Source organism: Mesoplodon densirostris, chromosome 4 (genome assembly GCF_025265405.1).
Source record: "Mesoplodon densirostris isolate mMesDen1 chromosome 4, mMesDen1 primary haplotype, whole genome shotgun sequence".
NCBI lineage: Eukaryota > Metazoa > Chordata > Mammalia > Artiodactyla > Ziphiidae > Mesoplodon > Mesoplodon densirostris.
Genome location: NC_082664.1, coordinates 137,162,548 through 137,178,116, shown reverse-complemented (window position 1 = coordinate 137,178,116; position 15,569 = coordinate 137,162,548). Strand labels below are relative to the sequence as shown.

General features: G+C 38.9%; 1 protein-coding gene across 2 annotated transcripts in view; it reads right to left on the bottom strand.

The window, feature by feature from the left end:
* Window positions 1–494: 494 nt before the first annotated feature.
* Window positions 495–15,569, bottom strand: part of RFX7 (regulatory factor X7) — a 160,474-nt gene continuing 145,399 nt past the window's right edge. For both annotated transcript variants that reach the window (XM_060097298.1, XM_060097297.1), the window contains exons 6-10: window positions 14,209–14,325; window positions 12,830–12,914; window positions 11,990–12,197; window positions 8,191–8,486; window positions 495–6,559 (exon numbers count right to left, since the gene is read on the bottom strand). In XM_060097298.1, coding sequence (XP_059953281.1) covers window positions 3,281–6,559; window positions 8,191–8,486; window positions 11,990–12,197; window positions 12,830–12,914; window positions 14,209–14,325 — 3,985 coding nt within the window. In that variant the 3' untranslated portion in view covers window positions 495–3,280. The remainder of the gene's footprint in view (window positions 6,560–8,190; window positions 8,487–11,989; window positions 12,198–12,829; window positions 12,915–14,208; window positions 14,326–15,569) is intronic.

Below are 15,569 nucleotides of genomic sequence, written 5' to 3'. Positions count from 1 at the left end.
CCAAAATGCCTATAATGCTTTTGGACATAGCTGTGCTTTAAAATTTTCTGTTATTTTTCTATTCAAAGTTCCCCAAATACCCGTATCTAGGTACTACACAGACTAACATTTGAAAGCAAACAGTATATGTCAGTGAACAAAAGGAAAGACCTTTTTTTTTTTTTTTCTGGACAACATAAAGCTCTATGCTATGTATCATTCATTGGTAATAAACTCTAAGTGAGTAGCAGAGTTCTGATGAACAAAATAAGATCTGTGTAGCCTCCTGGATTAATAGCAGAGAATAGATTAGCAGCACTGTTCTTCCTGATGCTGATTTTTTCCCATTTTCTCAACTTTCATGAGATCAAAGGAAGAAATGCTTCAGGTCTGTTTACAAAATGGCATGCTGTCTACATAAAACGAATCCCATAAATCACCTTAAGATCCAGTCAGTTTAATATAAAATGTTTTTAATTGTTTTTGAAAACATTTAAAAAACAATTTTTGAGCACTTTCAATAAAAAAAGAGAACTGAAATGCTACTGCAATATTCAACTACCGTAGTTTCAGCAGGTACAACAGACAACAAAACACTGGGGAAATCTTGAATTTTTGCACTAAATGAAAACATGAAACAGGGCTTGTTTTTGTCATTTATGGTGTAGTAAAACACATTATAGTACAAGACTGTTATATGAACCTCTGATGCACTGCACAAAAAAACACTTTCCTTCTTTTCAGTTCAAAAGTCAGTGCTTATTGCAATTATATGCAAAATTATTTACTTCATGAAGTCTTATCATGATAAACAGTATGCAAAATGTTTAAAACATCAAAACAATGAAAATAATCTGAGAAAAGAACATATTCAACAATAACTAAGCAGAATTAGTAAACATAAAAAAGCAAATAACTTGTGAATAACTATGCTTGTCTGGCTAACAATGAACCAGTTTCAGTACAGCCAAGAAAAAAAAAAAGTGGTTACAGGAATACCTAGTACTGTACAAGATAAGTCAATAACACTCATGCACATTTTGTGATCATGTATTAACATGGTGAAGCAAACTAAACTTAATTTTTCCTGCTGTAATATTCTCATGTAAGAGAATAAGAAATAGAAATATCTCATTGAGATTAATGCACATTGCTACATAAGACAATTTTATCTGTCACTTTGATGACATTTTGTCTTTTCATAATGAAACACATTTAAAAAGTTTAATCTGTGGACTGTATTGGTTGCATTTATCCTAAGAGATGTGCCTACCACAGGTTCAACAAATTTAGTGCAATATATGAACCCCAGAAAGTTTGCTGGACGAATTCAACCAAATTTAAAGTGTTTGCTGCAATACTGTACAGGGGGTTAAAAATCCTCCAGTCTTTATATTTTTATCAAAAAAGATTTCCATTATTTTTGTATTAGTAGGAAGTTAATAATGTAAACAAGGGATTAGAATGGCCTCAAAATCTCCTTTTCAGAGTATCTCATGTAGAAAGGCTCCCATCATTTGTTAAAAGAAATCACACAGTTTCCTTTGGGTATTGCATACTTTGGTGTGCAGTAGTGCTGTGTCTCAATGTACAGTGAAGAAATAACTAGCATCAAGAAAAAAAATCTAACAGATCATTAAATCAAGATAACAGCAAACACACACAAATGCCAATAACTAGGACATATCAATATATAAACCTCTGAGCCAAACCTAGCACCATTTATTTATCAAAATGTTAATACCCTACTTTGCAAATTTATTGAACAATGAAATCTTATTAAATTAAACCCTTCATCACATTTGTTAAATATTCATGGATTGTAGTCTTTTGATTGGCTTACGGTAAAGGAAAGCTTAGCTAGGCTCAAGGTAGCATAGCAATGGTTTAATGTTAGCTTTAAAAACTTAACGGCAATTTTTAAGTCTATTTGAAACTGATATTGAAGCTCACTTAAATGGAGCTGTCGACTAGTGAGAAGATTTGTGTCAGCATGAAATTCATAAATAATTATTCACAAAACAAAATGGGAGCCACAGAGAGAAACATTTTAAAACAAATCCTGAGTGCTTCTTTTGCAATTGTGGTTATCACAATAAATAAAAATTAAGCATGTTATAAAATGCTCCTCTTCTTCAAGTACTATTGATATCCCCTTTGTTTTATCAGAGATATAAAGATTTGTGACTTCAGACCTCAGGTGGTGAAATGTTTTCTGTTTAGTTTTTTATGTTCTCTCCTGCTTATCTGTTTTTCAAAGGGATTCCCATGATCAAATTGCATTTCTATATTCAGGAGCAGTGAAGGAGTCAGTCACTAAATCGAGGACTTATAATTAAAACCCTTCAAAATAAATCTTAAGTAGAATTTTAATATGTGCATGCAGACATACTGTGATGAAACTAAGAAAATGCTTTTAGTTTCCTTCTAAATTCCCCTATCTCAACTACCAAATAATAAAACATAAAATATTCTTCTAACATGCTTGTATTTATTCTATTAAATTACAATGTTTGGAATTACTTACTTGTCTGTGTGTGTGTGCACGTGCGGGCATGTCTCTGTCTTAGCTCCATGTTAAAATCAACATTTTAAAAAAAGATTAATGCAAGGTCACAAAGATAAATGGCTACTAGTTTTTCCTTTTAAATATTTTAGCGCAGCTTTTGCTTTCCTTACATTAATATTTAATTTTCCATTATTTTCTCCTATTTAAGCCCTTCGTTGCAGGTGCAAATGGTACTGAAGTCCCAGAAAGTCCTACAGAGATTTTTTTTCATTCTACAGTAGCTCTATGCTTCAAGCCTAAATACTTATAATAACCTGAATATTATCCCTGTTTCAAGGAAGACCTTCTTGTCTACAGTTTACTTTAACTATGATTTCATATCTAAATGATAATGCCAACAACAAAAATATCCTATACCTAAAATCAATGGTTTCCTCTAAAATCTGTGCAGATCAACCAATGAATTAAAATAAACTTATACAAAATAAAGATCTAGACTGCTCTCGTAAAAGCTGGTTATTCTTTTGTTTACTAGCAAATAATGATTAAATGGGGAACGTTATAAAATTGAAAACCTAATATTTGTTTTTCTACAGCCTACTCTCTTCAGAAACTTGTTAAGAGCTGAGGCGAGTCTAACCATTTCCTACTGAAGAAGAAACCGCTTCTGCAGCAAACTCTTAAAATGTCACAATTAATAGTAAGTGTTTCTGCTGCGGGAGGCACTTCCATTAAGACAAATACAATACATATGTCTTTTGATACAGTGTGCTACATATTATAAAATACAATTTAACCCAACATTTCAACAGTAGGGTGGTCCTTGCTTTCTATCCATTCAAAACCTGATGAAGTCATAGAGCTCATGGATTCACTGCAAATTTGTTGAAATAATGGGTCATTCTTTAATTCTTCCAGTGTAGCTTCATCATCTTGTCCCTGCTGACGACCTGGATCAAACAGTAGATTTGGATCTAAAGCGTTCAAATCATTGATGCTGCCTGAGAGCTCAGAAGACAACCTGATGTCGCTAGAAAAATCAGACGCAGGATTAGTGAGATCAGATGCTACCTGACCTACCAGCTGCTGGTTGGTTTGCAAGCTGTCTCCACTCAACAGGTCTTTAACAGTGCTACTGAAATCTAATTGTTGCTCTCCAATTTCTGATTGTGCTTGATTATCGCCAGGAGAAAAACTGATCTGATCGGTGCTATTACTCTTGGTGAGGTAAGATGGTGCTTGGAATTCATAAATAGAAGTGCTGGAATCGATCATATTCTGCGGATTGGCACTAGGAAAGACAGTGGAAGTTTCCAAAATCTGAGTGAGATTCATCCGGGCTGTATAATTGGAGGGCAGGTTGTTCATGCCCAAACCTCTCACTGCATCATCATTGTCAGAATCAAGTTTACTCAACAAAACATTGGTTATTTTTTTACTGTTTGTTTGCTTCTGAAGAGCATTTGGGAAGGCTGTTTGCATCATGACTGTCAATGGAACCGACTGACTTCTTTGAGCTATGTTGTTGGCACATGCATCCGTGTGAACGTTTGTGAAAACATGAACTTCAGGGGTTACTGGACTTCCAAAGGGGGTCACATTAGATCGGGGGATATTAGATACTGGGTAGAGGGTGCTTCCACTAAGATTACGTTGGCGATGAACAGCAGGGCTCACGCTTCGGCACCGGAAGTTGCTGCTGGCCGAAGAATTAGTTCCTTTATTATCAAGAGGGGCAGGGACCGCAAAGCCCTCCTGTTTGTTGGTGTTACTTACAGTGGCACCTTGATGCTGCACAGGAGAGACAGGAGTCAGACGACCAAAATGAGTGTCATGATGTCTGGATTGAGACTGGTAAGACTGTCCAGGCACAGCAAAAGCATGAGGTTTCCTGAAACGGTCTTCCACTAGTTCCTGATAGCTTGGGAGAATGCCATGGCCAGAAACGGATGAATTACCGACCCCACTATACCCATTATTCATCCATTCAAGCTTGGTTTTGTCGGGGTGTGTGGCCATGGGTCTCTGCATCGGTTTCACAGGACTACTTGAGACAATGCTGGCGTCGTGATATGCCATACTGGAGCTTATTGGGGTAAATGCAAATGGATTCCTGCATTCCACGGGGCTGGGAGGGACACTGCTGCTGCAGTTAGAATGGGGAGTACCGATGGGTGTGTGTCGGCTACTTCCTAAAGCACTATCCACGGGCGTGGTCTGGGCCAACCTGGAGCAAGGGCTCTCCCGTGACAGGCTCTGAGACCCAGCAACCACTTCAGATGTGGGGGTGGGGGTGGGGGTGGGGGTTGGGGTTGGGGTGGGGGTTGGGGTTGGGGTGGGGATCGGGGTGCCATTGCTACGGATGGGGTGGTAGAAGTGGGTGCTGGGGGCGTGAGATGACGCTGGAGCGCCTGGAGTTACAGACTGACTCTGAAGGGTCATTCCCAAACAGTTACCGTAAGCATGGGAATTGTTCATTGACATCTGCTGTTCCATGAGTACCAGCTCCTCTACAATACTGTCCTGGGTAAGCTCCTCATCGAAAGGAAAGTAGCTTTCATTTGCTTGGGAAACAGAAGGCTCGAACTCCTTCAGTTCGGACTGTAGAGGTAACTGATCTGAAGACTGTGCTTGCATTTGACTCAGAGAAGATTCTTGCATCTGGCTGTGTAGTTGCTGGGAATACGTGCCCTGTGGCATTCCTTCTAATTCCCAAACAGACTTCTCTAAGTCATTGATATCAGAGTGCTCAGGAACTGTCATGACACTGATACCTTGCTGTTGTTCACAGCCGGCAGATAGAAACTCAGAATCCTTAGTGACCTGTTGCCATTCATTTGGATTAAAGCTGCCATGCGATTTTGAATCACTGTCCAAGAGAAAGACACTGCCTTCAAGCTTTACTTTTATATCTGGAGATGATGATGGCGTGGTTTGCTGTTCTGAAGCTAAATCACTGGTAACAAGAGCAGAGGAATTCACGGGTTGACTTGCCACTACGTGCGAGTTAACATTTGTTGATACCTTGCTAGGAATCTGAGAACCTGCTGCTGAACTTTCTGTTTTCCCTGAATGTGGAACCTTTTGGTCCTTCTTAACACTGCCTGGTTTCTGACCTTCCGAGATAACTGCAGAAAGCTGTTCCACAATTGGTTTCTTTACAGGAGGCACCTGGGACTCTTGCAATGCAGAAGACAGCCGCTTTCTTGGACTTTTAGTGCATAATTTAGGGTCTTTATTTATTGAGTCACCATTAGATGGTGAGCTGGTGCTGGTGAAAGTTAAGTTCTGAGTGGCAACTGAGAGAGTGATAGTGCTTTGATTATTGCCTGTTGAAGTGCCTGGCAGAATTTCATTACAGCGATTTTTACATTTGGTCCTCTGGTCACAGACCTTAGTTGCTTTTATTTCATTAACACCTTCATTGGAAGGTTTTTGCACTACTCCCTCTGTATTACTTTTCTGCCCCGAGAGGGCACTAGGTGTTGTTTTGGGCACGTCAGCCCCATCAGAGTTCTCTTGGCACTGTACAGGATGCTCATCTGATGACATCTCAGGTTCCATTTTGACTTCCACAGCAGATGGTCCCCCGGTGCTGCTGGTCCTGGATCCAGGAGACTGAAGTGAAACAACAGAACCATTCTTGATCTGTGGAATGGTCCTTGATTCGTCAGTTGTTCCTGCAGCACTGTTTACTGAGGCAGAGTGTTTCAGAGGGGCACTACTGTTGCTGGGTGTGAGCGATATTGCTGTCATTTTCACCACATTTAGAGAACTCACGTGTGACGTGGGTACAACAGCGGTTTTGATGGGACTACTAGTAAAGAGGACAGTGGTTGGAGAGCGGATGGTGAGGGCACTGGTGTTGGCTGGTTTGGGTAAGATCTGAGGGTAGCGGTGACGGGCAGAGCGATCCCCCCCAGGACTGGCTGGGACGTGCTGAGGAGTCTTTGGTGCCTGCTTCACAGACTGCATGTGCTGAGTGACCACCTGTACATTGAGGGGAAGAACTTTGCCATCAGAAGAACTCATTGGACTTGGTGAAGTTACCAGTTGCCTGGTCCGTTGGACCTGTTAAAAAGGTGGAAAACAAAAATATCAGAGGTAACAAGTCTAGAATATAAATAGCAATTCATATATTCATTAGTATTAAGGCATTTGATACATGTAATGCTAAAAAGAAAAAAAAAGACAGTTTGTATGTTAGACAAGAGTTTTTAGACCAGATTTGATAGGACCAGACAAGAAAATACTATAATAAATGCAACATAGTGTAATATAGTTACCAAATACAATGATATGTAAGAAGAGTATTAAGACTTCAATGAAAAACTTCACATTTGTGATGAATACTTGCTAAAACAATGAATTTTAAGGAGGTTATAGGGAGCAGAAATAAAATCCTGAAGAAACATGCGACTATAAAGGTATCTAACTGGAGTCTGTGGCAAGATGACTCACTCACCAGGGAGACTGTCTTATAAATGGATCTCCCTTGGGCATTACTAATAAACCACTGTGGATAAGGTCTCAGATAAAACTGCTGCCTTCCTCAGTTTTCTCTACAATGAACAGTGCAAGAGTATGGTTCCCAGGTATTCCATGTTTCAATAACATGATGATGATGATGATGATAAGGATAATGATAAGAACAGGAAAAACCACAAGATACTATATTTCCCTAATAACATCATAAATAACAACATAAAATACCATCTTGCTTTAGCATGATGCACTCTCATTTTATTTTTATTTATTTATTTTTAAACATTAAAAACAATTATTTATTTATTAATTAATTAATTTTTGGCTGCTCTGGCTCTTTGTTGCTGCGTGTGGGCTTTTCTCTAGTTGCGGCGAGCGGGGCCTACTCTTCGTTGTGGTGCACGGGCTTCTCATTTTGCACGGGCTTCTCACTGTGGTTGGTGGCTTCTCTTGTTGTTCAGCATGGGCTCTAGGAGCACGGGCTTCAGTAGGTGTGGCATGCGGGCTCAACAGTTGTGGCTCATGGGCTCTAGAGCATAGGCTCAGTAGTTGTGGTGCACGGGCTTAGTTGCTCCGTGGCATGTGGGATCTTCCTGGACCAGGGCTTGAACCCGTGTCCCCTGCATTGGCGGGCGGGTTCTTAACCGTGGCGCCACTAGGGAAGCCCATGCACTCTCATTTTAAAAGCCTCTTCATCATAAACTCAGTTGTGTGAGACAGGCAAGGAGTAGACCATAACCTCTATTTGTTGATAAGAGACTCAGAGTAGCTTAGAGATTTGCCCAAGGTCCCATGTCCAGCAAGCCATTGAGACAAGTCTATGTTAATGTATTACCAACACATATTACAATTTTGCTCCATCTGAATGTTAAAAAGGAAAAAAATATAAACCAAAAAAAGTTTGCAATTGTGTCACCTTTGCTTAGCTAGAGATGAAACAACTCTGAAAATGACTCATCTCTTACATAAAGCTCTGACCAGTTATGTGCAAACTTGTATGTCTTGTAATTTCACTTCTGTTCCTTTTATAGCTCACGCTGTAATCAACAACGTATATCCTGAATAAAAGACAACCGACTGAAGTGAAATCGTGTGTGGTCACAAAATCATTTTATAACTGTATTTACACCTATACTTGCCTCCTTCTGTGCCACTTTAAACTAAACAACTGACTTCCCACAACCCCAGTAAGGTCAAATGCTATTTAATGATATTACCGGAATGGGACTAGGGACAGCTGCCACAACGATACCGATAGGCTGAGGAGAGAGGATTGCAGGATTTCCATTAGAAAGACTAGTCACTCCATTGGTTGTAGCGCCTTCTGATTTTTTTGCTGAGGATTCTCCTGGCAAAGGGGATTGTAGTTTCTGTTCTTGTTGCTTCTTCTGGATTTTCCGTTGCAACTGCTGTTTAGCGTCAATAGGAGATGGCAGAGTCTTCACTTGGGGCTGAAAGGAATTACTTTCAGCTGTAGGTATAAAAGCAGAAGGCTGGGTAATTCCTTTAATTCCTGAAAATAAACAGAAAGTAAAGCTAAAATACTCTTTATAGAAAGCAGTTACAACTCAGTTTCTAAGACTATGTAGCCATTTACTGGACAAAGCAACCAAACCCAGCAAATTTTAACTCACAATTTCTTTATAAAGCATAAATATTACACTTCCAGTTTATAAACATTTGTCAATATGGTTTTAACTGACACCTTAAAATATGGTTCAACTTAGATGACAGCTGTAGTTATATCTGCAATAATAGATGAAGATTTTGAAAAGAGTAGTAGCTATGTCACTAATGTGCAAAAGCTAAGATAAATGCCAAGATAACATGTTTTACATTTTATCAGATGTCAGAAAAATCTTCCTTCACCCTTCTCTAATTAAGAAATTCATGCATTTTCATGATTTTAATATTCAGTCCACAAGGGGCACTCAATAAATATTTGCTGAAACTATCCATATCTTAGAAAAAAATTGTATGGGGAAAAGAAGTCTTTAATTCTACATGAATTTCACGAAAATAGGTAATACAATTTTAACTGCTTTAATTAATTAATTAATTATTCCAGTATGACCTAGGAGAAATTAAGCAGAGTTTCTTAATAAGACTGAGGTTAAGATATTCTAAAAAAGGGTCACTGAAAAAGCTTTTTAAAGTAGTAGTAAGATCAACACTGAGAAAAAGGAATGATAAAATAAGCAAGGGATAAATTTTAAGAAAACTTGATTATGTAATACGACTAATTTTTCAAAAGCTCATTTCACATTTAGGGAGTGGCATTAAGATCATTAGAAAGTGAGCAGGGGTCAGTAGAAACAGTGGAGAGAGGCAAAGGGAGGACACCCCTGTCCTGCTGGCACATCCTGACCTTCCCTTCCCGACCCCAGCCGTTTCTGCTTTTCATCTTGTTAACAGCAACAGCTTCGGGAGTGGGAGACGGGAAGGAGGGAAAGTGACTGTAAACTCTAACCCACACACTCACTGCTCAACAATCCCACATGTTCTGACCCCCCTTTTATCACCTAAGTACTATTCTTTCTCCTCAAATCCAACTCGAATTGCACTGCTCCCATCCGGTCCGCAGCCTCGGCTCTGGCTGCTCAGCACCTGCACCCGAGAGCCTCTGCCAACTGCTCAAGCTCGCTGTCTCATGCCTCCTGCTAGGGTTTCTGGACAGGTATGAGTTCCAAGCAGCTGCTTACAAAGGACATCTGTAATACAACCTGTTCTTAATATGGAGACGATACTTACAAAAAAGCAAATGCACCTTCAAAGGATGAAGATTCATCACTACCAAAGATATTTTTTAAAGTGGCAATGGGGCTTCCCTGGTGGTGCAGTGGTTAGGAATCTCCCTGCCAATGCAGGGGACACGGGTTCGAGCCCTGGTCCAGGAAGATCTCACATGCTGCGGAGCAGCTAAGCCATGTGCTACAACTACTGAGCCTGAGCTCTAGAGCCCGCGAGCGGCAACTGCTGAGCCCAGGGGCCACAGCTACTGAAGCCCGTGCACCTAGAGCCCACGCTCCACAACAAGAGAAGCCACCGCACCACAATGAAGAGTAGCCCCCGCTTGCTGCAACTAGAGAAAGCCCGCATGCAGCAGTAAAGACCCACTGCAGCCAAAAATAAATTTAAAAAAAACAAAGTGGCAATGGCTGAGAACGAAATTTCAGAAGATGTTAAAAAACAGCCTCCCAAGCTACTTTCAAAAAGTGAAAATGCCTACTTATATATGTGATTTTTAGTATTTTAGTTTAAAAAATATACCTTTCTTCACACATATGCCTTAAAAATCCATTCATTCAACACTTCTTTCAGTGAGACTATGTGAATAATGTGGGAAATAAGAAGATAGAGATGTCTCTGTTTCTTTACCCCATGATACCTCCTAAGTCCTCAACTTGTGAAAGTACTCTTCTGGGTGTCAGTAGGGGTAGGAGAAAGAGAACGCAGAAAGTTGAAGGGCCCATATCTTTTAGAACCTCATTTTGCCAGAAGCTAGGAAGACAGTCTGGTGTAAAGGAGTAACCTGGGTTTTGGAGAAGGACAAATCAGGATTCAAATTCTGGCTAATTCCACTACTTATCTGACTATGGACAAATTACTTAACCTCCCTAAATCTGTTTCCCGATCTGTAAAATGGGAATAAATATCTCCTATCTTACAGGACCACTGGGAGAATAAATGAGGTAACAGATGTGAGCTATCTAGCTAGATAAGGCTGACTAAGCACTCTCCTGCCCCTGTGTAACTACATAAGTGTACAGATTAGAGCCATCCATTTTATATCGAGACAGGAAAAATTATGATGAGGCTCTTGTAAAAGGCTATTTTGCTGATATTTATGGTCCTCAATTGACAATAAAATGAGAGAACAGAACAATCTCTCTCACACACATACTGCAAATGCTTAAAGCTTTTAAATTTAAACAGAGAAAAAGGATTCCTTATTAAAATAATGAAGTTAAGATAGAAAAGTAAAGTTATTTAAGAGTATAATTATAATTATAGTTCTGGCTGTGATAAATCTACTGTTTCATATTAATAAATTTTTTATAGAAGTTATAATTTCCTAGAGTAATAACAAAATGTATTCACTCTTTTTTAGGTTTATAAAGTGTGACTGAAATAAGACATTTAAAAAATTTCATTAAAATAGATACTTTACACAGCTATTAATTTAGGAGGGAGTTATTATTCCAACGATACTGTCTGTCCTAATACTGTTAATTCTTTTTTTTTTTTTTTTTTTTTTTGCTGTACGCGGGCCTCTCACTGCTGTGGCCTCTCCCGTTGCGGAGCACAGGCTCCGGACACACAGGCTCCGCGGCCATGGCTCGCGGGCCCAGCCGCTCCGCGGCATGTGGGATCTTCCGGGATCGGGGCACGAACCCGTGTCCCCTGCATCGGCAGGCGGACTCTCAACCACTGCGCCACCAGGGAAGCCCTAATACTGTTAATTCTTAAGTTCCTATCTGAATAAAAATACTCATTGAATGCATATTAAAAAATCACTCTTGCTACTTCATAGTAATGCTTCACATGGTTTATTTTTTGTGAGACTAAGGTACCTTTCACATTGTCCAAAGATCATTTCATTTATAAGTATTAGTTTTGGGGATAGGAGTCTTAGCAAGTAATTAAAAAACTTAATCTTACTTTTTACTTGTAATATTTAATTCATTAATTTAGAAACACATATATACTTAAAAGTACACATACACATATTCTTTAAACTTTAAAACAGCAATGGAAAAATTAATGAAATACCAACTAGGAAATCATAAAAGCTTCATACTTAAGCAGAGCAACATACAAAGTTTATCATGAAAGAACTATTATTATTTTTGTTAGCTCAACAAGCCCATCTGAATTTAGTATTAAGGGAAGTAAGAGTGAATGCATACAAATACTAAAAAGACAAAGGAGGTTTTTGGCTAAGCTCTTCTTTTTATTACCAACTCTAAATATAGTTAACACCCTGTCAGTTTTAGCTTCTTAATAATTTTGTACCTGGTGGTGCTGCGGCCATTACAGTTAGAGCTGCCATCGACTTGGTGCCTATATAGTGACTTTTTACAAGGAAGCGGGCTAATTCCAAGACCGTGTCAAATGGCTGGCTTAACACTTTCTGGGCCCATTCACACACAAGACGGCAAGCAGAAGTGATAACTTCCTCATCAATATTTTGAAGCTGCCCAGAAGGTTCAGCTCCTTCCAACTAAACAAAGGAAAAAGGAAAAAAAACGTTTAAAAGAAAGTTCAGAGAAATTAAATTGAAGCACACTTAAGATACATGTTCTTAATAAGAAGATACAATATAAAACTATTGAGTCAAAGTAGTACTAAGTGACTGGTACTGGCAGGCATAAAAGTAGAGACCTGCAAATATGAGGCCTATGCCTATACCCACTGGTGCACGGCCACCAGCAGTGTTGTGAATATAACATTTAAACATATATGGAAACTAACAGATCTTTTGAATTTTTTAAAAAGCCTTTCCTAACATCAAGAAAACAAACTATGCCATAAGCCGTATTTTCTCTTCTGAAAACATTCGTTCTACACATTATTCTACAACTTAAATTTTCCTCTTGACAATATATACCATAGATATATCTACAAATCAGGAACTTTAGATCCATCTTTTTTCTCCTTAATTTCATGAACCACGGTGATATAAGTCATATATGCTAACAGTTACCAGCCACTGTTGAATTTTTTGGCTCATTTATTTAGTAAAAGACAGTTCCTAGTCCCTGGTTTTATCCAAATGAGACTATGCAGAATCGTTTCAATGTTGATAATAAGGTACAATTCTACTTATCAAAAAGAAAAGGCAGAAATTCTTACCCCATCCCCAGTTTTGTGAAAATCAAGATTGGGTAGTGTTGGCATATGAACAAAAGCTTTTTTTCTTAGTCCACTGTAGCAATACGTAATAAATAGTTAAGGTCTAAAGTACTCGAAATTAAATGAACTGTTTATATAGTTAGCACTTGAAAAGTAACCATATATGAAATGAGAATAAAATCAGCCTGAGATACCATCTACTTTCTGAGTTCTTCAGTAAAAGAAAACTTAATATTAGAAACTTAGGACACCTTTACTCTTTTGAAACTGAAACAGTCCTTGTAGAATGTTACTGGCTTAAATGGAACAAAATGATTTTCATCTGTTATAAATTTTATGAATAAATGTTCCTAATAAGCTGTGCCAGCCACCAGTAACAAACAGGTCAGAAGGAAAGGAATATCCAGATGGAAACCTGGCAGAGAGAAGGGAAACTTTAGCCCAGGGCGCTGGGACAAAAACAACTCTTAAGAGTGTCACAAGAGCTTTAACCTTTTCACTTCTTTTTTTCCACTGAAACGTAAAGGATTATCACCTGTAACATGCCAAAGACACACGAAGACATTTTTGTTTGTACTCAGGAAACAAGACTCGGTCGTGCAACAACTGGTTAAAGAACACCTGGAGCCGTTTTAGAAAAGCAGCCTCTCCCTTCCCCTTTACATCTCCCCCACAGCAGAGTTTTATGTTTTGAAAAAGGCCAAAAGCTAAGCAGAGAGAAATGATGTATTTATAATATGATACAGAGACCCTCCATGTTACAATCTTCTTCCAACGGTAGGAAGAACTTTAGTAAACTCTTAATTTTAATTTCCTTACTTCTGTTTGCTCCTAAGTATTTCTCTATCATGAGAGGGGCCTTTTCTATGCCCTGGCTTTAATTTTAATACAGCCTTTAAAGGGTTGGGTGAAAATACAAAGAGAACACTAATCTTACAGCACAAGTTCCACAAAAAATTTTTTTGAATGTTGTATATATTGCCAAGGAGATCCCTGTTTCTAAATTAGAGGAAGGAAAGATGAGAAACTAACATCTTTCTCCACTTTCACTGATATAATTTACAACTGCTGTACTGTGGCGTGCCTTAGTAATTCTATAGTTAAGGAAAAGAAGATCTGACCATTAAGAACACATTATAGTGACAGAGTAAGGTGAAACCTATCACAATCCTGATAACCACTATTTGTTATTTCTCTTGCAGTGTGATAAACAGCTGGGAAAATACAATTTACAATTATTCTAAGTACTTTTGAGTCGTTTATATTTGTTGATTTAAATTTATTTCTAAATATAGTTGCTAGTTGAACTAAAGCAGCAGACGTTCTGCAATAAGTGAGAGCTTAAAGAGATTACTAAAAACCATTCTGGTAAAGGATATTTAGATTTGCCTCTTGTGCCCAGACGACGTGCCTTCATGTTTGGAAAGACATTTTTCATGATCTTTCCAAAGTCAGCAGCACTTAATGGATGGTAACCAAGATTGTCACAATAGCTCCTGCAAAAGAAGGAGTGATCAATTCAGAGAGAGCAACAGAACTCAGAATCACATTAGCACAGCGTTATTTCAGTCCAATTTGACCCCATGAGAAAGTGAAAATACACATCTTCAAGTCATTCACCACAGTTTTCACTGATACATGCTCATCCTTCTTTAAAGACTAACTCAGGCTTACTTAGCTTGTTTCATCCTCAGGGTACACAGTACTACTGCTTTTAATAGCAAAAACTTGCAGTAAGACATTGGCAGTACAAAGTTTTCCAGCTACAATCCAAACGTGCATTCTGAAATGAGAATATCCAGGCTCGACCAGTAGGGCTATACGTTTCCACATATATATCAAGCTCACATACTGGAATAATTTCCAATGTAAACATTATGTGTGTCAGACATTAGAGACAAAACTACTACATAGTTTGGAATAGAAACACGATGTATTAGAACTAAAAGGGACCTTAGGGATCATCTATACCAACACTCTCATTTTACCAATAAGGGAAAAAAATGAAGGCAGTGTTCTCACCCCCCCTCCCCGATTATTGCAAGAAGAAAGTACCTTGTAAGGCAGTAACTTCAAGTGGGACCAGGGAAACAAGCCAAGTCTTACCTACTACTAGATCAGGTGTTCTGTTTTTCTCTACAGCTGCCAGTCATGGGTAAAAGGCCAATTCCTTCTCTACCAGTTCAGCAGCAGGAAAATGCCATGTCCTATTCTGGCTACCAAGGCCTCCCTCATAACTGTTGGCCTTTGGGAGAACCGCTACCAAAGAGCAAGTCAGAGGAATTCCAAAATAACTCAATCAAATCTCCCCAGCTCATCCCCCATTTCAGCATCAACTAGAGCAGCTTCTTGATGAAGAAGTCATGCAGTAGAGAGCCAAGGAAAGAGGTTTAGGATGAAGAAGGAAAACCACTGGAATGGGCTGCATATAATGGTAACTGGGACTTGAGTTCTTGTAGATGGCTGAATATCCTGGCAACATTCTTGAAGTGAACTGAATTCCAGAAGTCAAATTAGTAGAGATTCAGGAGAAGGTTAGGACCCCTGGGAGCCTTAATAGAGAGAACAGGGTAGGTCTGAAGACTGGTGTTTTTCTTGATTGGGCCCTCCCTATCCCAGCACCAAATACCACACACTTCTGTTGGGGGTGGGGCTGAGGGGAAGGAGAAGTGTTGTCTAGCAAATGCATTCTCAACAATGCTGCAGAGTAGGGAGAAGGGAAAGGAGCTAATATGTATCA